This window comes from Astatotilapia calliptera, chromosome 15 (genome assembly GCF_964374335.1).
Source record: "Astatotilapia calliptera chromosome 15, fAstCal68.1, whole genome shotgun sequence".
In the NCBI taxonomy this organism is placed as follows: domain Eukaryota; kingdom Metazoa; phylum Chordata; class Actinopteri; order Cichliformes; family Cichlidae; genus Astatotilapia; species Astatotilapia calliptera.
This window is the reverse complement of record NC_137436.1, coordinates 34,606,894-34,631,234: the sequence shown is the minus strand read 5'-3', so window position 1 is coordinate 34,631,234 and position 24,341 is coordinate 34,606,894. Positions and strand designations below refer to the sequence as shown.

The 24,341-nt window shown below is 40.7% G+C and overlaps 3 protein-coding genes and 1 long non-coding RNA gene across 6 annotated transcripts in view; 3 read left to right on the top strand and 1 right to left on the bottom strand.

Moving 5' to 3' along the window:
* The window catches only part of LOC113037142 (homer protein homolog 3), a 49,812-nt gene extending 47,686 nt beyond the window's left edge, over nucleotides 1-2,126 (top strand). The window contains exon 11 of the mRNA XM_026193883.2: nucleotides 839-2,126. Within this exon, the coding sequence (XP_026049668.1) occupies nucleotides 839-1,024 (186 nt within the window). The 3' untranslated portion in view covers nucleotides 1,025-2,126. The remainder of the gene's footprint in view (nucleotides 1-838) is intronic.
* Nucleotides 2,127-5,394: 3,268 nt separating this feature from the next.
* Nucleotides 5,395-8,006, bottom strand: uba52 (ubiquitin A-52 residue ribosomal protein fusion product 1). Its single transcript, XM_026193885.2, has 5 exons — nucleotides 7,781-8,006; nucleotides 7,241-7,352; nucleotides 6,768-6,854; nucleotides 6,358-6,460; nucleotides 5,395-6,036 (listed from the first exon to the last, which is right to left on the bottom strand). The coding sequence occupies exons 2-5, from the start codon at nucleotides 7,341-7,343 to the stop codon at nucleotides 5,943-5,945; spliced, it is 387 nt and encodes a 128-aa protein (XP_026049670.1). The 5' UTR covers nucleotides 7,344-7,352; nucleotides 7,781-8,006; the 3' UTR covers nucleotides 5,395-5,942.
* Nucleotides 8,007-10,894: 2,888 nt separating this feature from the next.
* On the top strand, nucleotides 10,895-13,284 carry LOC145420645 (uncharacterized). Its single transcript, XR_013901961.1, has 3 exons — nucleotides 10,895-11,626; nucleotides 11,890-11,975; nucleotides 12,175-13,284. It is a non-coding gene; the product is annotated as an uncharacterized LOC145420645 (long non-coding RNA).
* A 729-nt stretch (nucleotides 13,285-14,013) lies between these two features.
* arrdc2 (arrestin domain containing 2) lies at nucleotides 14,014-24,089 on the top strand. Of its 3 annotated transcripts, XM_026142290.2 has the most exons (8): nucleotides 14,014-14,145; nucleotides 14,967-15,221; nucleotides 20,943-21,160; nucleotides 21,259-21,361; nucleotides 21,443-21,699; nucleotides 21,789-21,951; nucleotides 22,286-22,446; nucleotides 22,717-24,089. In XM_026142290.2, the coding sequence occupies exons 2-8, from the start codon at nucleotides 14,969-14,971 to the stop codon at nucleotides 22,768-22,770; spliced, it is 1,209 nt and encodes a 402-aa protein (XP_025998075.1). In that variant the 5' UTR covers nucleotides 14,014-14,145; nucleotides 14,967-14,968; the 3' UTR covers nucleotides 22,771-24,089. The 3 variants fall into 3 exon arrangements, with proteins under 3 accessions (XP_025998075.1, XP_025998073.1, XP_025998074.1); XM_026142288.2 differs by lacking the exons at nucleotides 14,014-14,145; nucleotides 14,967-15,221 and adding an exon at nucleotides 19,160-19,598; XM_026142289.2 differs by lacking the exons at nucleotides 14,014-14,145; nucleotides 14,967-15,221 and adding an exon at nucleotides 19,161-19,589.
* Nucleotides 24,090-24,341: the final 252 nt, after the last annotated feature.

The window sequence follows — 24,341 nt, the reverse complement described above, 5'->3', positions numbered from 1 at the left end:
TTTTTTCTTTAACAAACTGTTAAAATACTTATGCATAACCTTTAGAGGTTAGTGCATGACACTGACCTAAAGCACTCTAGTCCTAAAAAGGGTTTATTTTTAGTTGGCAGTTTTCATGATCTGTTACATATAAATGTCCTTTTTGCTGTTACCCAAACCAGGGCATATGAATAATCAGGGACAGCTATAAAAGAGACCGTACAGTTCAGACAAGAGTAAGTGTGGCAAAGAATCTACAAAGGTGAATTGAGGGCTTCAAGGAGAAAATAAATTGGATTGAATTTCCTTCTTAATGCTTGAGATGAGACTTGATGCATATTGCATAGCTTTTATTAGGTCCTCTATCATTCTGTCAGTTGTGAATTATCTGTATTCATATTTGACCTTTGCTGTCCTTGGATTTATTCCATAAAGTACTCATCTCTGCTTTTTCGCATACAGAATTACCCCATAAAACAGGAAACTGCAGATTTGAATTTGGATTATAAACAGTTTAAACTGAATTGCTCCGAGAGGAGTTTTTTTAGCAAATTTTATAGCAGTCGGCAGCCGCAGTATCTCCCTGGAATACATCTGTTTTACAGCATATTTTCTGAAGTTTAAATGTATAGAAACACAATATAAAGGCATAAAGGCCTGTACTTTTTCTACTCGGTTAATTGTGATCTGGTTTTTCCCAAAACATAACTTGTCGATCTTGTCAACATATTCTGGAGAAACTAACATTTATGGCATTTTGTGGATAAGAATGTGGGCAAAGATGCACTTTTGGTAGCAATTACTGGGTTAAATGAAAAGAGAAAAATGAAAACCTGAATTAATAACCGTGCTTCTGCAGGATCTGGAGAGACGAAATGTGGAGCTGGAGGATCGCGTTCAAAGCTCAGAAAAAACCCTGGCCTCCAACCGGGAGGAGCAGGCGCACGCGGAGGTCGAGGTACGACGGATCATTGACGTTCTGGACATCAAAATCGGTGACCTGAACAACCTGAGAGAGAGTCTGGCAAAACTGGTCAGCAAGTAGCCACAGCAGGAGCTGGGGTGCATCTCCACAGTCTCGTTCCCTCCAGTTTAACTGATCTAACAGCAGAGACGGGATCAGAGCAACATGGAGGCAAACACACTATAGTTGAACTTTCTTTGTTTTTCACCATCAGTCCAGCATTGGAAACCTCTTAAAGGTGCTATGTGCAGAGCAAACCACCTGTGCTGTTTGCCATTCACACCATTCATATAAAAGTCCTGTTGCTGGTGCCATAAAAATGAGCACTTTTCAGACTTTTTTATCTCCTCATTCAGACATGAGTCAGATTTACATTATAGCTTCCCTCAGACGCACCCACAAAGTGATGCAATCTTTGCAATACATGGAGCATTGGAGAGTTTTAGTGACTTAAACACACTCTGCCAATGCTGAAACATTACTGAGTAAAAAGAGATCTTGTACTGAGCCTCCTGCATCGCCCTCCACATTGCATTCCTCAGATTACCTCGCGTCTTGGCGAGCCCTGTCCTCTTTTTCCCTCTGCTATGCTAAAGTGATCTGTAAATGTTACTCGGTCCACCCTAGTAGGATTGCAGTCGCAACATAGAAAAGTTACTGCAGTGTTCATTTGGATGTAAACCGATGCATTCAAATGCCGTGCGGTAAATGGAAAGAAGTGCATGTCCGAAAGTGGATTTTGTCAAAGTCTGACCTTGTGATTTTCAGTAGTAAAGAAGAGAGGTGAAGCATTTCATCCTAATGGTACATAACACCCTGAGTTGATTACCGTAGAATTTTGCAAAGGCCGATATTGAAGGAAGATTTTTACCTGACAGGGAAAGTAGGAAGTCTGAAACCCTCGAACCATGAAACTGCAGCGCTGTAAGAGCAAGGGTTTCATCAACCTTGGGAGAGCTGTGAAATCAAATATAATCTGCTTTTATATTTTATAGCTACATTAAACATAAACAACTTTTCATAAACCTCCATATTTGGGTCATAGAAACAAAGTGGCTTTCCATAAATGCTTATTTCAGTGCAGTTTTGGCAGAAGCGTTTTCGCTTTTTTCAGTTCTTAAATGTACGTATTTGTCATGTCTGCTTTTAAAAAGTGACGATCCTCTGCTGATACTGTGGAGATGCACCCGGTAAAAGTGTGAGCTGTGTAAGAGCTTCTGGAAGCAAAGGCCCTGAATAAACTCTGCTCCAGTTCACCATCATCAGCCTAGACTGGTCTGACACCAGCCCGAACATCTACAAACTCAGAGATGCAACAACCTGCTCCCATTCTGTCTCCTCCATCGCCAGCGTACAACTGTTTTTGTTCATGTTTTATAAGGACTGCTCTTTCTCACCACTTACTCTATTATTTATGTTCATCGATGAGTTACTCGCAGTTAGGATGGAGAAAACGGCCACAAATGTTGCAAAATTCAAGCTGCAGGAACTGAGTTTGTTATGGAGAGTAATATCAGCAGCTCTGGTCTGTACACGTGCCGTTTTCCCACCCGGACACTGAGATCGCACTTCACAACGTGTGTGCCAAGTTTTATTTTGTTTACATTTGTCCGTGTTCACAAAGTTATATAACAATTCTGCTTAATGTACTTTTTCCTTGTTGCTTAACACTATCAGTTACCATAATAGTAATAACCCTAGAGAGAGGCTCGGTGGAGCTGCAGAGTAGATCACTACAAGAGCCCTGCATGAGCTCTGCAGAAGCCCCATACCTGCCAAGAAATGTGAAGCTGTGTGTGTGTGTTTACTAATACTGGTTCAAAACCATTGATGTGAGGACATTTGGAACGACCCCAACAACTTTAAAGGGTACTTTAAAGGGACAGTTACCCCCAAAATGTACATGTTTTTGCTCTGGTGAGGGTGACGATTAGAAGCATCTATGCATTCTCTTGAACATAATGACCACAAACACAAACAATGCATTTGAAATCAAAGAAATAGCAGAACGTTTGACCCTGGTACTTTGGTGTGAGCAGGTTTGTGTAGGAGTTAGTTTCTTTCTGCCCAACTGCACTCACCAACCAAACGAAGATTGCAGCTAGTCAAGTTTACAACAGAGCTGAGGAGGCTGCTGTTAACGTTTACATGCTGTCACACTGTTATGAGTAGAAACTTCTCATTACAGGTAGATCCAGTGATACAGCTGATAGGCTTGGTTAAGTAGAAAGAATATAAATCTTACATCAATCTGCTCACAAGGTAAAACTGCCTTTTAGTTCCGTTATATTAACTAGCACATGCCTGTGCTGTAGGATTGTTTGCTGTGTTACAGGTGTGTAAAGTCTAAAATCAGGTCAGTTTAAAAGCCTGTCGCTAGTTGATTGCCAGGCAATCTATACTATATCATAAACAACTGAAACTTTTTGGATATAAATCAGATGCTATTGTTATGAAATAATAAGATTTGATGCTTTTATAAGGTGTTAAATGCTAAAAACAAACAAAAACAGGTTGTTTTAATCCATTACTAGGTGGCTGTCATGTGATATGGATAAGAACCTTCCTAGGATGTACCTGTGTGCCAACTTTAGGTGCTCAAGTACTGGTCGTGTAGGAGGAGCTGGAGGAAACAAATTTTGCATATGATAATAAAATCTGTGTATTATAGTAAGATGAGAAAGTAGATATGTCTACAGCTGAGGTCAAATAGATTTAGATGGATAAATAAAACTATTGATGTATCTTATTTTGAGGTGAAATGTCCCTTAAGGCTTTGCTAAGCACGAGTGTCCTCACATAAATGGTGAAACATGCGAGGATGTGTGCGTGTAACCTCGGACCGCTCCAGTTAAAAGCACAACTGCATAAGTTTTAGTAAATTGGTACTTAATTGACTTGTCTGTCAGTGCTGTATGAGAATTTCTGATGCACAATATCTATCGATCTTTGCTTCTTGCCCTGTAATGAGTTATTGATTCCTTCGTATGACAGTAATAGTCTAGGTACAAATAAGGTGCAGGTCTTTGCAGCTGGTGATGCAGTGACTGCCAGAATCGTAACATGTCAAATTGTGAAATGTGTTAATGTAATAAACTACAATATAATGTAATAGCATCCCGTTATTACCCCCTCTTACTTTCCTTGTTAGTGTTATAGCATGTTCAGCTGCCAGTGTGTATGATATACTGATTTAGGATTCTCTTAAGTTTTAGTGCAGATAATCAAAAGAATTGCTGCAGCAGTTCTAATTCTGAATGTACTAAATATGTTAATAATGACACATTTCTGCATTATATTGCTATTATCACATTAACACTTGGTATAAAGATTGATATTTCATCACTTTGACAAGTTACAAAAGGTCTGGGGGTTTCTAACATCAGCTGCTACATGCAACAATTAACAAATTAGCAATAAAAAAAATTCTAGCTTAATTGCCTGTTAATAGTTGATACACGCATTTTTTGTCATCGCTCCACCAGATTATGCGAATTTGCTACCAGCCTTTAGTAAGCATGAAGAAAACAGGCTAGCAGCTCCTCTCAATAAGCTCCACATGAATGACATCAGAAACACTTCAAACGGCCTTATTCCTGTTTGAGTGCTGCACAATGATACTGTGTTAACACAGGCGTAGTTCTTGTGTGCTGCGAGATTAAATACTTTTTCCTTTTAGAATAAGGATAATTAAGCATTTCACAACACGTGATTATGATACAAAATATAATCAGTGGTCTTAAAACAGACTAATGTGCAGTATTATTGTGTAGCTACATAACATGAAAGGAGTAATCCAACTCATATTTCAGGACCTGTTGAGTTAAATTGCACTTCTGTCTCCTTTTAGAGATTTGGTGTTTTATTATCATCATCATCTGTGGCTGCAATGATAAACCACGTTTTACTACTGCACTTTATGGTTCTGTTCAAATATGCCTGTCCTGAAGAGTTAATAATACACTTTGATACCCCTTATTGTAAAGTCTCACGATACATTTTGTGAAATGCAGATCACCAGATGTTTGAAGGATATATTTTTGAACTTGAGTGTGGATCCCTCAGAAAATACGGTGGAATAAGGACTTTTTAAAAAACCGTCTGTTGCCCGCTCTGAGAGATCGCAGTACCAAAGATGTCCAACAGAAGCCACAACTGGAATCGACAAACAGCCAATTTATGAGTGACACTGATCTTCATCTCATGTCAGCTTTTACCCATCATTCATTGCTTTCTGACACATTTAACCTTTCAGTATGACTAAATACCTCAGAATAGTTTAGTTCAGGTTAGTCTCATTGAAGTGTTGTGAAGTACAAGGTACGAAAACTGAATCTGAGGAGAGCAGGTGCTTGTATGGGATTTGTATATAAATGTTTTAAACATTAAAACTGTCATGCAAAGTCACTGCTGTGGTTCTTGTGTGATGAAAACCCCCCAAAAACCTGGTGTTAATCCTCACATTTCCACTTTTTTTATTTATGAAATAGTTCAAGTTCACTATTCCCTTCATGTTGCTTGGGTTAGAACAGTAATCAGTGAGAAAGCTTGTATTTAATCATCAGCCAGATAAAACCTGCACACTAACTTCTAAATCACTACACCAGCTGCGTATTTTGTTGCCCAACATTGATGTCAATTGACACCTTTTGTTGTAAACTACACAAAATTATCATCATCTAGTTTTGGAACAGATCTTAAGTTTAATCCTAAACCAGATCCAAGAAGCAGGTTTCATGAGTATCCCAGGACTTAATTGGAAGCTCTTGTTAAATCCCAATAGTCAATTACACCAGCTTCACCTTACTGCAGTTAATCTGGTTACTTTTTCCTGGCTGTTAATTTAGCCAGCACAGCCTTATGGTCACTTTTCAAGTGAATTTAACAAACACACACCTTTACATGTTCATTAAATAACACAAATCAGACAAGCAGCAGTTTTTTTTCTACATTTATTTTAACACAAAATAGCACAAAGTGCCAATTTAGTTGTAAATGTTTACTTCAGCTTCTTCTTGGGACGAAGGTTGTTGGTGTGTCCGCACTTCTTCTTGCGGCAGTTGACAGCACGGGGGTGCAGACGGGCATAGCACCTGCAAAACAAAAAGGTCAGCGTACCAATTTAAAAACATTCAGGGTTTAGAAATGAAAAAGATCCTGAGAAAACCCACTTCAGCCAAAAACTAAGGTCAGCTGTTCCCAACTGCCATTTCAGGTGACACTAAAGCACTGTGCAACCAAACCAAAGTAATTCTATCTACCTGATTATTTCTCAATTCAAATATATACAAAGACCTCCAAATGTAGTTTATAAGGTCCTCTACCAACACTGAATTATATATTTAAAATGTATATCAACAGAAATAAGAGCAGGCCTGAGGATAATCAAATTTAATACTTAGGACTGGACTTACTTGCGGCAGATCATCTTGTCGCAGTTGTATTTCTGGGCCAGTTGCCTGAGTGAGGGCTCAATGATGCCACCACGCAGACGCAGAACCAGATGGAGAGTAGACTCTGGTGAACAGTAAATACATCATGTTAATGTCAAATTTATATTTAAACAGAAAGCCTACTCTACCAGGAAAACTGATGCACACCTTGGTTATTTAAAAGTCAATCAAAAATCATTTAACACAGAAATAATGACACCATACCATAGCTACATATCCAAAATGGTGTTATATACAAACTACTGGCAACTGCAGCAAAGTGCATTTGTGATATAAAACAAATTTAATGAGTACTTTCTCATAACGCTTATATAATAGGCAGCTTGTCTACTGTGTGCTACTGCCAATTTCAGAAACAACACAGCCGTTACCTTTTTGGATGTTGTAGTCGGACAGTGTGCGGCCATCCTCCAGCTGTTTGCCAGCAAAGATCAGACGCTGCTGATCAGGGGGAATTCCTGTAAACACAACACTAGTCAACCAATCTGCACTTTAACATGAACATTAACTACAACAGAATCTAAAGCTAAATCACTTCACAGGTTGCTCCAAACAAGTCCATCTATGTCACCTTTGTGTTCTAATGTGTGATTTTGAGTGCAAACCTATTTCAACTTGTACCCTAAACCATAACAGTCTTAAAGGCAAAGAACCCACGTTTCTAATTCAAAACCACAGCCACTAGAGTTCTGGACACTAAATATCTACCAATTCGCAGTTTCATTTATTAAAATGTAGAGTCTGGCACACTCGAATTGTCCCTTTTTAAGGTGTAGACCAATTACATCTTGAGCAGCCAAATATTTTTCAAGTCACAAACGTCACTTTAGACGAGTTCGCTCACCTTCCTTGTCCTGGATCTTTGCCTTGACATTTTCAATAGTGTCACTGGGCTCCACCTCAAGGGTGATGGTCTTCCCCGTCAACGTCTTCACGAAGATCTGCATGTTTGCAGGCTGTTCACAGAAAAATGACGTTAGCTTTACTTTTAGCCGTGTAGCTACTTAGCTCGCTGACTGATCACAGTAAAAACCGAATCGCCTGCGAGATGAATAAAAAAGCTAGATCATAAAAGATTTCGGAACTTTTATCCTAATAAATAAAGTCTTTTCATCATTTTGCCGACTGTCGGCGCTTTTGGTAAGTTAGCATTACATTAGCAAGCGCTAGCAGAAGAGGCTCGTTGCAGGCCTTGCCACATGCTTATCGTCAGCGCGGAATTTAATCACAATTATGTCAATTTTATTCGTTGAAACTAATGTAAGACTACATCAAACATACATGCTGTCATTAAAGGATGAAAGCGATATTGTTTTACTCAACTTCAAACATTTATTATAATCTTAAAAACGTTAAATATTGCTGAACAAAACGTTCTACCCACCCGGCCGCTAGCTGAGCCTCAACGAAAAGAGAGCGGAAGAGGCTGACGCTGAAATACGTCACTTCCTAATTTGCTGTCTCTTTGAGAATAAAATGTGATTTGAAGTCAAAGTGTTTACATTTTTAAAACTTTATTTTTTCATTATGAAAACATCTTAGATATTTCCCCTTTCATTTAGCTGTAATAATCAGATCTGTACACCACGGAGGCTTATAAACAGACAACTGGAGCGAGCAGTGTAATTCGCTCTGACACTTCATACAAATCAGTTAATTAAATAATACCGGCATAAAATAAGCGAATAAAACGATTGACAGAGTGCCGACTCTCATTGTGAATTATATGAGCCTGTGAAGATTCAGAGTGGTCAAAAATGAACTTTGACGGACACCTGCTGTTGAAGAACTGGAAGTGACTGCGATCACCGACAACCCGTATGAATGAAACAAAAAGAGGCTGCTTTTTCAAATGTATGCATTTCCATATCTAACTTGAATTTTGTGTCTTATCAAAGCTTTTTAAATATATTCTGTATTTTAATTGAGCTCTCGTTATTTAAAATGCTCCCTAAAGCCTATGTTCCACTGTAATGTTGAAATGATCATGCTGTATTGCAAAAGGACATTTTAGGTAATCTACAGCTGTGAAAAATAAACTTTTTAGCTTATTTTGTGACAAAGACGGATTATTTTGTTTTATATTTTAATCATTTCAAAACATAGACCGTTAAGCTTATGCCCATATTTTTAAAATGAGTTAAGTGCCAAATGCATTTTTATTATCTATGATTATGTATTATGGTACCAATAGACAAGACTTTATAGAATTAACGCCACCTTGAAAAGGCAAAGAGGAGTCTACTGTGTCCTCAGCAAGGCATTTTTCTGTTTTGGAAAATTCTCATACCTAAAATAACACAGACATTTTACATATCCTTATTATGGAAATACATCTTCCTGCTGAATAATTTTGTGTCCACTCCACTCACTGTCTTCGACAGGTAACAGGACACCACAGTATTTATTTTTCTCTCTGCAGGAGCAGCAAGCAGCAGTATCAACATTACCATGTTCCACAGCACAGACGTTTCTCTGGTGAAGCATTGCAGCATTTTCTTTACCTGCTTCAGAATCATATTTATGCTAAACAAGCAATTTACAGTAACTCAAGTAGGACAGTTGTGGTATTAAGTATGACTGTCTTGTTGGAGAAAACACTGATTTCAGCCCGTCGAATGGGGAAAGAGCTGCTCCCATCGACCAACATCCCATTTTTGTACAGAAACGTTCCAGATGCATACTCAACCTGTTTCCAAGAGGACTTCCAGCATTTTAATTTAAGGTAGAGCCATGTCATCACCCTGTCCCAGCCCAGGGGCATGCCAAGGACTTGGGGTACACTGAGTACTTCACAGAGACAGCGGTGTCCTACCAGCATCACTCATTGCCACAGATTCTCCTGATCCCACGTGCCATGCATAAAACTAACTTCAAGATGGAAACAGACTCTCGGATAGCTGAATACCTCACCACGCATGCCCAGAATTTCCAGGCTCATTCCTTACAACTCCCTCAGAGACCCATCCGACCAACATTCGCCACCATTAGGATCCAGCATGTGGAAAAGCTTCTGGAAAGCACCATCCGAGTGAGCTTCATTCCACACTCTGGCTCTCCTTTTGTTAAAGCTACAGTTAAACATCTAGCTTAGTAAAATATACACAATTAAAATAGAATCAGATTAATTGTTTTGGATTTTCTGGTAAAATTGAAAAATCCACATTAGATAATGGACTCCTTGCTAAAGTGACATTTGACTGACATGAATATTAATCAGATCTGGGTGTTTACACTCAAGAAGAAGGTAAACCTTTTCAAAATGCCGTCCTTTCAATGTCATCACCTTGTAACAAATAACACGTATGGGACCTCTTGTGATTGTGAGCACTCATCTATGAATCCAGGAGAATGTAATGTTTAACAAAATCATTAATTTCTCTGTAGAAGACAGAGTCCCACAAATAAAGGGGACGTGTGTGATCACAGCTTTGTCTCCGAGTACAACAACACCTTTCAGGGAACTTGGAGCAGGGCTGCTCAATCAGTGAAACGGGTAATAAAGTGGGTGCAGCATCTCTTACGTCATGAGACATCGCAATGATAGCTTTATATTCTGATAACGACGTGGCAGGGATGATAATCTGAACTGCTTGATATTAACTGTTCTAGTAGGACAAATATTTACTCTGATAGAAATTTCCATGAAAAAATTGAAATTCTCAAAATTCTCACAACTGAACTTTTCAACCTTATACCTGATTTAGGTCACATAAAAGTCGTAATTAATTAACAATAAAATTAGCAATAAATTAACAATAAAATAATATAAAGGTAAAATAACCTAACACTGACTACAGCTTTTCAACTACATGCAATAAATGTATTACCCACAGGTTTCTCATACATTTGCACCCAATGCCATAACTGCAGGTCATGATTAATAACTGAATTTAGTGTCTTCCCTGTAAATCCTCATCTGCTCCAGGGAACCCATTTTCTCAGGTCTATTGTCAGCTGTGTGCATAGTCTGACCTTGAGTGTCAACTTAAAGTAGATGTGCAGAAGTGAAAAGAGTATTGACCTTTTCATGAAGTTTTCCAGGACATGGGTGTTATCAGCACACAAATCATAACGGTGGCTGTTGTTTTGTTTCCCTCCAGCACACCTCTTCAGTGCCTTTGGGTTTGATCGTGTCAAGATTGTGGAAAGACAGACGACCCACGCTACATCATTCAGTCAGCCCGGTGTCTGCAGGTCTGCAACCTTTCTGCTTCACTGGAAAACCCCTTCCACATGATCGGCTGTATACACAAAGATGTCAAATAGTAGAAGCAATTAATGCCATAGTGCCTGGTGCCTCTCTTTATAGCTCTTTTTTGATGCAGTAGTCCTGCTTGAGATTTAAGATGTACAGTAACATTTACATCCAGTTGATTCAAAGGTAATTTTAAAATGATGCAAAATACGAAAATTATTACTAGTTTCTGGACTCCCCACTACACAAATAATAAATGAATTATCTATGTTTTTGATACAGGCAGCCTGTGGTGAAAGAGCAAGCACAACACTGCTTCAACCGACTCCTGGTCCTCCACAGCTAGGGAGGACTTTTGTTACCACAACCTGGGTTAGAATATTCTTCCATGCCCACACAGGCTTTTTTTCCCTAGTATTCATTCTTGGTAACTAATAATTCACAACACCGGAATTATTAAATCAAGCTAAGCAAAAGTTCATGGCCCTTGGATACCAAGAAAGAGGCTGGCATCCAAAGGCTATGCTCATTGTTACACGAACTCTTTGTCTAATTTGAGGAGACATGACTCAGCAGGAACACTTTTACTTGATGATGGTCTGCATTCATCTGCTATACTCAGTGTTTAAATGTTAATATTTGACTACAAGTTTAAAACCAGATTATCTTTTTGAGTTTTTTTTTTGTATATTATGTTTCCAATCTTTCTGTCTTAGTAAAAAGTCTAAAAAAAATAAAATTAGAGTGAGGTCATGGATTACAGTTTGATGCAGGTTTTCACCTGAATGATCTGTAGGTTGACTGTGCGACTAAAAGTTTCTTTTAAAATCAAAAGTATTATGATACGATATTAGGATAAAAATGCAAGGCTATTATATTATTCTGTCTTCATTTATCTGCCTGGATTCGTCTGTTTTGTTTATTTCCCAGAAGCTCCAGTTGTTAGGATTCAAAAGCACAAAATGTTAGTTCTCTACACAAGGGATGGATGAGAGGATGTCAGTCCCCACCAACAAAATCTCCTTCTCTGATGTAAGATAGCACACCTCCTGCTTAGTTTTGTATTTTAAACATTCACTAACAGATAAAGAATGGTTGTTTTTCACTTCAGGTTAACTTGCCTCATAGAGCCTGGACTTACATTTGATGATGATGTATTTTGCTATGTTAAGCTTGATGTAATGATCCTCCTGTGTTATATCTGATGCTACTACTATTTTTTCTTTTTCTTTTCTTTTTCTTTCTTGCTCAAAGAGATATGTGAATATATTAAACATTTTCATTGTGTCTGACAGAACAAGGGTTGGGCCTCAGCACCACCAAGTACGACTACCTTCTTTTAAAGACGAACAGGAAAACTCTGCATCGGTCAATCAACACGGTGCAAAAATTAATTTCTCCCCTTTATTGTGTGAAGGAGCCAGGATTGTGATATCTGCTCCCAAATTAGTAAAAATAATATTAGTGGCAAGACTACTGCACTAATTATATACATTCTATTTCCTTCCATTTTTGTCTTATCCTGTGAATCATTAAATAATATTGATTATTCTGTTTATTGATCTTTGTTGTTTAAATAGAGCAACATCAGGTTTCCACTGGTCCAGCAGCATTTCAGAACCACCAGCAGTGAGGACTACGCAATCAAACCCTTGAACCTGCATCACACAGGCTGCAGTCACGTCTCTCATTAGGCGTCATGTGACTGAGAATAGCATTTTTTGTTAACAAAGAGTGTTAAAGAGAATATGTGATTATTACTGATATTGTTATTGTTTTTTCTTTAAAGGCTTCTAAAAATGAATAAATCCATGTTTTAAAATTTCACGTAACTGTTTTCATGTAGCAGTGTGAATGATTAAAAAGGTCAAACACAGGTACTACGTTTTCTGCAAGCTTCTACAAAAAAACAAACATGTACTGTTGTTCAAATGTATCCTCGTGTTAATCTTTTGCCATGATCCTCGAGTTCTTTAAAAATTACAAATCTGTTAAGTTCAGGTGTTTTTTTGTTTTTTGTTTTTCAGAGAACTGCAGAAGAATTCCCATGAACTTGCTGGCCTGATCATAATAAATAAATGTTTACCCAGGCTAGCACTGTGTGAAATGTTGAGTCAGTGTACAAGTGCGGCTTTAGCAGTTAGATGGCTTAAACATAAACCTTTAGCCTCATCTGCAATATCTTGCAGAGTTAAAGCGGCCTCGAACCCGACTGTCCTGCTTCCACCCTGTTTACACTGTCAACGCTGACTGCCAAGAAGAAGGTTACCGTGTGTTTTGGAGAAATATTCTCATCCCCTCCTTCAAGCATGACTGACCACAAAACTCCATAAAAACAATCCATGTTGTAGCAATACACAGCCTTGACACAGAGAAGCAGGCCCTGATGATAAAATAGTAATAATAGTAATAATAAGAAGCCTGCAATGGAAGCAAGTAGGGGTAAACAAACTGACGCTATAGAGTTCATCAACCTTAAAGGCAACAGTCCAGTTACGGGCTGGAAAGTTAGCAGGCCAGCCAGGGAGACAGAGCAATATCAGATTAAACTCCAGAATGACCAGATTAGAAAATATCAGCACTTAAAGTAAATGGAAATGATTAATAATTAAGCTTTCAAGACATAGAAGTTTAATATTAACGAGTGCTTATAAAGGACAACTATGATTTCACTGATTTATCTGAACTGCTGTAGATATGTAAGCCCAATACATGAAAATAATGAATATACAGCATATTGCGCTGATACAACATTAGACAGAAAATGCTGAAAAGGATGTTTTTATTTTTTACATTTGATTTGATTTATTAATAATCACATTTTTATCATTAATTGACGAAACTCTACAAACACAAAAAAACCGAGTGAGTAATATGATCATATCACAACTTAATCAAGTTTAGACCAACATGTGAGCAGATCTTTCAGCTGGGGCACATGTGCATCTCAGTCATGCATGACTGAGATGCAAACAAGAAAACACTTTTCATTGCCCTTGTTCTCCTCCTTTTTAAACGCCTGACATGCGTCCAGGCACGTCTGCCTCACAACTGTCACAGAGAGGCTTTTACATTTCAAGTTTAATACACACTTTTTGGTATTTATAATGCAAATAGAAAAACTAATAAGAGAACTAAGCGTTGATAGTTCAAATGAAAAATACACACGGCCTTCAAAATAAAAGCCTGCAGTCAACCCTTCTCTATCCTTAACCTAAACCTTGTTTATATACAGACATAAACACGGGTGAAGTATGCTACAAACTGTGTAAATACAGCGGGGAAAAATCACCTTGTTAACTGATGTACAGCGAGCACACTCCACGCGGTGCTTCCTCCTCCTCCTCCTCCTCAGCGGCAAAGTGGGCGGGCATGTGCGAGCATACTCTTCTTCATTGGAGTACAGCACGGAGCTGTCTTGTATCTGGGCGTTGAAACCTGCCCCCGTTCATAAAGCCCGGGCTCCCATTTAACATTCACTGAGTCAGAGCGAACGCGCAGTTGAGCACGTCGACCCTCGCGAGGACCTCTACGTCTCTTATCTTCCGTCGGTGAGTTAGTAGGAGCCTTTTAAACGTCACTTCAGCGGTCGCAGCTGTTTTAATAAGACGTAGTTCCTGTTCTTAACTCTAACCTGCTCTTCTGGACGCTTATAAATTTGAAACGTAGCAGCCGCATAATGGAAACAATATTAGGCTGAACTTGTCTTGATCCAAATGCATTACGATAAACAGAAAACATGTGTTGGTTGTTACTACAGTATTATAGCACGACAAAGCAGATGTGGCTTTGGTGTATATAGGGAAATGTTTTTGTAATATTGCTGACTGAATTTAAATGCATCGTGGCCAAACAGGTAACTAAAACCATCCAAGTAACCATTAGGCCTGATTTGTGTTTAAAGAGCAGAAACACTGGAGCGTTTTATTATTATGAAGTATGTTTGTAAACCGAAACAGCCCGCATAATAGTTGCTATCTTGGCCGACACCCTAATTAAGACCACCCAAACCCCACCCTACAAATAACTCTGAAAGAAAAACTGCAGTACTGTATGTTCGATTCGAGTTTTATTTAATGCATTGTACACGTTTAAATTCAGCCTTTAAACATGGCAGGTAGGACATCATGCATAATTTCATTGTGTCATGGTTCCCTAGTGTTTACAGAAGCTTTAGAAGCATTCATGTCTCCAGCTGACACGCTACAGTATATATACTCTGCCTGACTGTTTCTATTTGCAGTAGACCTATATTTTTTACAGCACCCAAAAAACAGTTTTGCACACTTTTGCATCATTACTGTGGCAACCTATTCAACCTTGGTGAACAGTGTGTGCACATTATGTGCTGTTCTTCTGTCCTCGCATGTAGAAATGGCACTGAGCTCCATAAAGTCCTTCACCCTAGAGCTGGATGGTCCGGCTGATGCGGCGTTCATTGGAGGGGAGGTGGTGTCTGGCCAGGTGGTCCTGGAGCTGCGCAGGGCCACCAGAGTACACTCCATGAAGGTGCTGGGACGAGGAGTAGCCACAGCACACTGGCTGGAAAACCGTGGCATGAACTCCGTCTATAATGACTACACCTCTAAAGTCACCTATTTTAGGAAGAGACAGCATCTGATCAGAGGTTAGTATTAAAGATTGCAGATAATATTACTGACATGGAGTAATTAGTATTCTGTTTGTACAGTGGTTAATGTTCACTCTGACTGTAAAATATCCCCAGGTGAATTTCCACAGTCTTTTTTTTCAAGGTTCTGTTGAGACACAAACACACTATTAGGCTCACACATAATGCAAAAGTTGCAAGTGAGAAGTAGATTTTTTGCCATTCTTCTTTATATTTAACAAAATAAACAACTGAGTGAGCAAATGAGTTAATTTTTGATGCACTCGATGCAGTGACAGTAGTGGTGAACACACAAACTATTAATTGCGACTGCTGGAAAGGGCAGGACAGCACTTTTAAAGACACTTGTATTATTTGTGTTGAACCTGATGCCATTCTCATACTCTTTTTCTACTTCTTCTGTCCCATAATGTAGCTGTGTAGTCTTATTGTCAATAAAGTTTCTGCAGTTTGCGGCTCTGTTGCTAAATATAAACGTAACAACTGTATTTCAGTGTATGTTGCACCTGGTGGATGAAAAGTGTTCTCTCTGCGCCGAATAATGTGGTGTTAAACTGCTGATCTGTTGTTTGTGTGCCAGCTGGTCAACACTGCGTCTTGTAGTCGATGCAGTTTGCAAACTGGAGCCACCTGGGCCAAATGTGTTGCGCGGAAACCTGCGTGAGCGACCAGATATATCTGCCAGATAGCATAATCTTTGACATTAAACACAAACCCATTAGTGTAAAGTCCAAACATATGCAGTTGGTTCACTGGGTATGACGTTGTACTGGACGTGGTACTGTAACGTGTTGAATTCTCTGAGCACGGACAGCATCGAGAAGCAGAGAGCACAGGCCATCGTAGCTATGTAAATAAACACAGTGGTTAATGTTTCATAGGATGCTGTGTTTGACTCCATATTTTGGGCAGATAAGTAGATGCCAGTAGTTTTAGATTCCAGCGGCTGCAGTGCAGTTTAATTGAAATTGCAATTCCAGACAGTGCATCATTATCTGCTGCAACAGTTGTGCCTTCTGCTCTGCGGTTAAAGGTGCACTTAGCATGCTTTTTACATTCATATTAATTCTACAGCCTACATTTAATCCAAATTAATATATATCACTGTCTACTTTAGACCTGATAATAATGGATACTTTATTGATCCCCATGGGGAAATTACTTGTTTTTCTCTGCATTTGACCCATTCACTCAGTGAAGCAGTGGGCAGCCCACTAAGCAGGCGCCCGGGGAGCAGTGTGTAGGGACGGTACCTTGCTCAGGGGTACCTCAGGGTAGCCGTTAAGTGGATTCGAACCGCCGACCTTCCGATCATGGGGCGACCACTTTACCTACTGAGCTATCCCTGCCCCTGCCTTTCCTTACACAATGCAAAAGAGATTTGTTGTTACCACTACACTATGGAGGCACCTCAGTCATATATGTCACTAAAAGAACAGGTTTCCAATTGAACTCATTGTAGTTTTCCTCATCTCATTCATCAATTTTGGAAGAACACTTTTTATTTTATTATTGATTTATTTACAATTAGCCAAACAGGAGAGTTATCTGTGGTTATTTCGTCATGTTGAACTTCTAAATCCCACCATACTTACACATAAAATGAAGTGTCTAAAGCAATATAACTGTCAAATCCTCACAAAACTATGTGAAATCACATAGTTTTTGGTCCTAACGATCATTGTAGCAGTGAAGCCTAAAAAAACTGTTTAGTGTGAATAAGGTGTAGAGCCATAGAACCTGTGTATGAAAGATGGACCTGGTGGTACAGCTTTAGCTTTGCTAATAGCCACAGAAAAGAAAAAAAAGTCTCATAAATGTTGTCACACAAATGCAGTTTTATTTTGTTTTTGAAAACTTTATTGCACGAGGTGTATATTTTGCACTGGTGTGGTTTGTACAGAATAATGTTACACTGGCACAGATGCTGGGAGGTTTGTCCTGTAAATGACATTTGCAGGACCTCTCCAGGAAATAGCAGCGCTAATTATTTTTGCACAGCCTTAACCTTCTGATATGTGTCCTACATCTTCCCAAGAACAAAATCCTATTTCCTTTTTTAGATTTTATACATTTATTTATTTATTTATACCTGGTGAGTTTAGAACAGGAGTAAATATACATTTAATTAAAGCTGTGGGATGTTGTATGTGGTCTAAGCAGAAAAAAAAGAGGAGGAGGTAGAAGACAGGAGAAAGAAAGGAAGGAAGAGGGGGGAACGAGTGGGGTGGAGGGGGGCTGTTTTTAAAAAATGCAGCCTACGTCACTATGGCAACAAGGAAACCAAGCCACGGCTCTCCTTGGCGCCGCCCTCTTTACCGTGCTGTCAGCTGCTGCTGTTCCCCATTCTTTTTGCAGTGTTCTTTAAGGCTCATTATTCTCCAGTTGTCTGTGAATTAACGCAGAACTTTATAGAACTGATATATGCTGTGTCGTAATTTAGTTCGTATATTTGTTTAGTGAGCAGCTCCACACACAGAGGAGCCCCTTTGGTCCCCCTCCGAGAGTAATCATACAGAGTCATCTGCACAGTGGGGGTGATCTATCAGGCATGTGCAGAAAGCCACATGGCCTTCTGCATTAAAGCATGGAGCACTTTACAGCCGGCTTTGCTCCTGCTTACCAGCAGATGGCGTGCTGGCTTTGCTTTTACTCCAAATCGGAACTCCTTGCATGCAACTTGTTTGCTACAAGTTAAATTTGGGCTTGAGCTGATCGGTAAGTGGCAGTAGAGAGCTGACTCTTCGTCCCGGGAACAAAGACGTAAACAAGTTTGTTTTTCACAGAGCAGACCTGAATGAAGAGAACCTGCAAAAGTGGCGGATTAAAACCCCCACTTCTGCGCACAGATCACTCTGTTCGGACATTTTTGGAGCCGAATGTTAAATTTAAAGAAGTCTCTATTGATGACATAATTAAACTGTCGCAGAGCTTTTCTTTGCGTTTCATCTATGACTTTTCTTTATTTTCTTTAATAACTGCTGCTTGTGTTTGTACTGAATTGCAATAGTATGTTAAAAGAGACAGGGGAGAAGTGGAGTAAACAGCTTCGGTACCGACTGAAACTACCCTGAGCCTCCCAGGGTCTCTCCCAGACCGAGGCATACCCAGTAAGCCTGTTTTCTTCTAAGAACCTGTAACCATCAATCATCCCCAGGCCCCGTTTTCCCCTCTACCGCCTCCACACCCAGCCTGCGTGTTTGTTATGCTTCCTTCAGGCTTAGTTTGGAAATGTGGACGTTTTTGTGTGTGTGTGTGTGTGTGTGTGTGTGTGTGTGTGTGTGTGTGTGTGTGTGTGTGTGTGTGTGTGTGTGTGTGTGTGTGTGTGTGTGTGTGTGGGAGAATTGCTGCACCTTAACAGCCCGACAAAATGGAAAGTAATGCCGGGACTTTTTATTTGATAAGCAGGCCAGATGAGCGGCTGTTGTTTTCAGTTTCATTTTCATCATGATTACAGTCTCATGTTAATTGTGACATCATTTCGTAGGCCCTGCTGTGAGCACGTATCCCTGTGGTTTCATACCTGTTGCGTCCTCCTGGAGCAGGAGGTCAACTTGTAAACACGCAGAAAAAGAAAAGAGGTCAAATTAGACCAACAACAACCCCCTAAAACACGGACGCACCACTTGTTTCTCTTTTGCATTTGAAGTGGGTTTAGCCTGCTGTTTACCAGATGTGCTGTTTGAATCCTGGGAAGTTCAAGTTCTGTCCACTTTTTTGAAACCTGATAGGTTTTCTTGTTTACGTTGACGGAGTAAAGAAGCTGTCTCGACTATGTCTTATTTACAACAACAGCAGCAGTCTGAAGGGTCAGCGCCGAGGAGGAGTTCCTGAAGGCAGCATCGCCCAGCCTTCAACCCTCTCCTGAGGCCTTACATAACGATCCGTAGACTCCGCCCACTTTCTCAGCCTGCAAAAAGGCTGCCGTCCGAAAGTGAACATCATATCGAGCTTTCGAGCACACGAGAGTAGGCGGCAGCAACCTGGAGAGCCACTCTCAGCACCCTTTAAACACACTGCGAAGGAACAATAAAGGAATCTCTCACTTCTTTTCGTTTGAGAACAGAGAGGAGTCGCAAAACCTGCAAAAAATGATTTTCGACAAGCTGAAAAAGTTTGACATAGTCTTTGACTCTCCGGAGGTGGACTGTCCTCCTGTGTACAGCAGTGGGGATGTTGTGTCCGGGCGGGTGGTGCTGGAGCTGTCCGGGGAGAGTCGGGTAGACTCCCTGAAGCTTCACGCTGAGGGTTTTGCAAAAGTGCACTGGACCGAGTCCCGATCGGCGGGCTCCAGCACCGCGTACACCCAGAACTACGGCGACGAAGTGGAGTACCTGAACCGCAGAGAGGTGCTGCTGCAGGCAGGTCAGTCCAGTAAGTCTGTCAACTCAAGCAGCCAAAGTGTCCTCTCTGTGATCGAGCGGTCTAGACAACTGTGAAAACAGCTTATCTGTGTGGGGACAGATTGTCTGCAGACTTAAAATAGTGTGTTTCAGGATGTTTGCGTAGATGGTGACTGGGATGAGTTAAAGTCTAACTGCCCCCACTTCTGTAGTTAACCTTAGATCGGAGACTTTGCATTGGTTACGAATGATTTATAAACTTGTAAACTAGAACAGCAACTCGTGTAAACGCTGGCAATGAAAAAGAAAACCATTCAGGTTCATTTCTTTTACTTCCTTGAAGAAGAATACGTGAGCATGTACATAAAGAACATAGAGCAGCAGCTGCTTCCTCACCCCCAAAACGTCTGTGGGGAAAAATAAAAGAAGACTGGCTTTTCCAAATTGAAAGCAAATCCAGACTTGTTTTTCCTTCTTTTCTGCATGCTGACTTTGCCTCAGGTTTCTGGCTTCATTCATTTGGACACAGAGCTGTTTTTGGTTTAAAGTACAGGCAGGAAATGGGCAGCCAAGGGCTTTGTCGATTTTTCTGTTGTTTTCCTGCCGAGTTTAGCCTCTATGCTCGGCTGCATGTTGTGTGAAAACCTGCAGCCAGCAATGAGAAAACACATCATGCAGCACATATCAGCTGAATTTGCTTTGGGGGATTTTGCTGATGGGCACGAGAAAGGCTTTCTTGTTGCAGCCTACTTGACCCGTGAAGTTGACATGTTGTTGGTGTTGTTTAAATGAAATCGGAGTATTCATCTAACAAAGGTTCACCAAAACCAAAACACCAGTCCCCGGATTTGTGCTGCAAGAGTGAAGAGAACCCAGGAGAGTTGAGACGAGCTGTGTGATATCGCTCGAGGAAAACATGTTCTCAGTCAGCACAATAGAGAAGGAACCGCCCCTCTGAGCAAGCAAAGCAACCATGTGATTGCAGAGAAACACAGGCTTACGGGACTGTTCCTATGAAACAAGCGTTATTCATGTAGAATACTTTTGTGTCTGTTGTGATGCATAATTTTAAAAGTGGGTATTTGCTGCCAAATAAATAAGCTTTCAGGTAATCAGAGCGCATTCTACTGTCAAGTTGAGGTTTATTTCCACAGTCAAGCAAAGCTGATGCAGGTTATATGAAGTATACATTATACATACCATTAAATCATCAAATAAAACAAAGTCTGCGCTACATGATCGTCTGCGCTGTAAAATTTCCTCCTACCACAGAGCGAGTCTCTGCGCCTCTGTTATAGAAATTGTTTTGGGAAATTAACAAAAAAATGAAAGAACAGGTGACTGACTTAGAATTTTTTCCCCCTCTTTCTTTCAGATAACGGTGAAGTGACAGTCCTACCTGCTGGCAAACACGAGTTTCCATTCAGCTTCCAGCTGCCAGAAGAAACTCTGGTCACCTCCTTCGAGGGAAAACATGGCAGCATCCGTTACTGGGTCAAAGTTAAGCTACACAGGCCGTGGGCCACAGTCAGGAAAATCAAGAAGGAATTTACAGTCATCGAGCCCATCGACATTAACACACCAGCCTTACTGGTAAGTGCCTCAGACTTCACCTTTAATCGCTGGGATCTATTTATTTATGCATTTTGAGGGTTTTATGGAATTTGCTCACTGGTTTTTATAATCTCCAGGCACCACAGGCGGGTACGAAGGATAAAATGGCGCGGGCGTGGTACCGCAGCTTTGGGCAGGTGTCGGTAACTGCAAAGATTGACCGCAAAGGCTACACACCAGGTACACACATTCTGCTTTTCCCATGTGCTCAAACTTTTGTAGTGTCTCATCTTTCTAAGCGTGCTTTTTCTCTCTCCACAGGCGAGGTGATACCGGTCTTTGCCGAGTTCGACAACTCTACCTCCAGATCTGTTGTCCCCAAAGCTTTTATCATTCAGACGCAGACGTTCATCGCCCGCGGCACCATGAAGCAGAAGCGCTCCGTCGTGGCCACGCTTTGCGGTGACATCGTCGGTGCCAAACGTCGGGAAACCTGGCACGGCCGCGCCATCAAAATCCCACCTGTAGGTCCGTCCATCCTGCAGTGCCGCATCATCAAAGTGGAGTACATGCTGAAGGTAAGCTGCCGGCCTAACATTGGCGCTGCTGCAGTTCTGAGTCCTCACTCAGTCCAGGTAGCATTATAAACTCTCTTTCCTCCCGTCAGGTTTGTGTTGATGTACCCGGAACATCCAAGCTGTGTCTCGAGCTGCCTCTGGTCATAGGCACCATACCCCTCCATCCCTTCGGCAGCCGAACATCCAGCGTCAGCAGCCAGTACAGCGTCAACCTGGAGTGGCTGCACATGGCCATCCCCGAGCAGCCAGAGCGTAAGTGTCCCGTACTGCTTTATGGGAAGAAAAGGAAAAACTCCCCATATGGCAAACAAGTTTTTCTTTCTTTTTGCCAGTATTATTTTTAGAGCATGCCACTTTTTTCTTTGACAAGAAAGCCAAAATACTGCATGAGTCAGATGTACAAACAAAGGTTTTGGTTCCACAGAAACTCATGTTGGATCAGATCAGTGTTTGTTACTGCCAAAGGCGCTTAATGTTACGTGGCCTTTCAAAATGAAGTCATGAGTCAGCAGCTCGATGTTTGGACCTGTGCTGTTCCGTCGTGTCACGCGAGTGGACTCATCCTGCCTGTGTTTTTTCCCTGCAGCTCCTCCGGATTACAGCTCTGTGGTAACCGAGGAGGAGGCCGAGCAGCGCCACAACGCCGTGGCCTCACAACAGGCTGAAGACCTGAGCGGGATCCTGGAGCGACCCCTAATGGCTTTTGTCCAAGAGTTTCGCTTCAGACCTCCGCCAATGTACAGCGAGGTGAGTCACCATTGGCTGGAAGCGACTCCTGTTGTTTACTGCGATTGAGTGGCACATATAAAAGCTTACATATAAAGGCCTTTTATTCCCTGCTTACCAAAACCTTGAGATCTCAGCTGTGTTGTGTAACAATAGCTAAATGGAAACAAATCTGTGGGTGTAAGCAGAGTGTAGGTTGAGCATAATTGAAGAGTGTTTTATTCAAAGACTGGATTATCTGCTTGCCCAACCTTCATCTGATGCATTTTGATTTTCTTTTCTTTCCTGCAGATTGACCCCAACCCTCAGCCCATCAACATGAGACCTCGCTGCATGACATGTTGAACCAAGAGCCCTGCCTGAGCTTCAAGCAGCCTCATTAACGAAACAAATCAAGAGATTTGTCTTCTCCCGGATTATGTCTCTCTGATTAATAGCACTTGCTAACAGATTGACTGGAGCACCAGGAGACGGAGCTCACAGGAACTGGATGTTAGTGAAGGAGGTGCCACTTTGTTTCCAGTCCAGTAAAGTGGATGCTTTCCTGTTCTGGCTGAAAGGAAAGCAACTTCTCTGCTTTGGTTCCTGTTCTTCCCAAGTGACTTTTGGTTCCCTGCGTGGTGAGCTACAAATACCTCCCAATCAACGATTCCCTAACGTGAAGATATCTATATATTTTTTTGTGTTTTCAAGGAATTTGGGACATTTTGGGAAGGGTTGAGATCACTTGATATTCACCAGGCGGAAAGTTGGAACTGAACCTGGCATTCAGATGTCTGAAAAAGGCGCTCTTGATAAGATGGCCGACTGTCATCTTTGAGTGGCGTAAAGAGAGAAGTGCAATTATTTCCCTCAGTTTCCAACTTTCCCTATGCCTGAGATTTTTAAAACACACATCACTATGCATTGTGTGCCTACGGTGATTTCTGTTACTCGAACGCATACTGTATCTGTAGGTGTGACGGTGGAGCAGAAAAGTCAGAAAAGAAGATGTAGACGTATTTTATGCATGCAGGTAACAATATGTAAAAGGGAAAAAAATATGTGTGCCTTAATTATCTGCAGTTGAAGTTTGCATGAGAGTTTCAGGGAGCTGTACTCTCGGACAGAGCTGGATAGAGCTGAATGTATCCTGCAAGAACTTAGAACAAAAAAGAAGCAGTCAGCATGTATGTAGATGTATTCCAAGAGCCTTGTTGTGTTAACACAAGGCTCAAGGCACTGAAGTGTTAGATGGCTATGGTGTTATAATGCAGTGGTAATAAAATAGGGGGTTCCAGTTTGCTTATAAAACTGCACAAGGCTCGTAGATTAGCTCTCCCAGCTGCTAAACAAAAGGACAGGAGGAGTGGAGACCTCCGAGCTGTGTGGACTGAATCTTTCGGTGGGAGCCAGATGCCTCGGTGCTGTGGGTCAAGCCTTTAGGTGGAGATGCCACTGAAACATAGGGACAAAGAACATTCCAAAAAAAAAAAACCTTCTCAAGGATTATGTTTCTCCTCAACTTCCAAAAAAAAAGGAGTTTCAGAAGTCTTCAGGTTCAGCTGTGTGACAATGGCTGAAGTCGACGAATGTATTATTTTTTTATACAAGTGCAATTGTTGATTCACAGTATTGCCCAAATTTTTGTAATTGTTTTTTCTAATAAACAATTTTTGAACAGATGTTTGTCTTCAGTGTTTCCTTAATAGTTTAATTATTTATATAGCACATTTAATTACAACAGGAGCGTTGACCAAAGTGCTGTACAAGAATACAACATACATAATAAAACAACTTAGAGTATTAAAAGCAAACACCAAATATGAATTAACAAATAACTCTCATGCTGTATTAAAAGCCAATAAATAAAAATGCGTTTTAAGATAAGATTTAAAAAGGATTGACAGTGTGAGCCTGTCTGATGTGTAGGGGTA

Bases quoted from the DNA above. Each gene is read 5' to 3' on its own strand.
- uba52 (XM_026193885.2), bottom strand. From the start codon at position 7,343: ATGCAGATCTTCGTGAAGACGTTGACGGGGAAGACCATCACCCTTGAG. The intron at 6,855-7,240 runs GTGAGCGAACTC...TTGTGTTTACAG, and splicing joins AAAGATCCAGGACAAGGAAG to GAATTCCCCCTGATCAGCAG. The intron at 6,037-6,357 runs GTAAGTCCAGTC...TTTGTTTTGCAG, and splicing joins GACAAGATGATCTGCCGCAA to GTGCTATGCCCGTCTGCACC.
- arrdc2 (XM_026142288.2), top strand. From the start codon at position 19,316: ATGATTTTCGACAAGCTGAAAAAGTTTGACATAGTCTTTGACTCTCCG. The intron at 21,362-21,442 runs GTACACACATTC...CTCTCTCCACAG, and splicing joins CCGCAAAGGCTACACACCAG to GCGAGGTGATACCGGTCTTT. The intron at 21,700-21,788 runs GTAAGCTGCCGG...TCCTCCCGTCAG, and splicing joins AAGTGGAGTACATGCTGAAG to GTTTGTGTTGATGTACCCGG.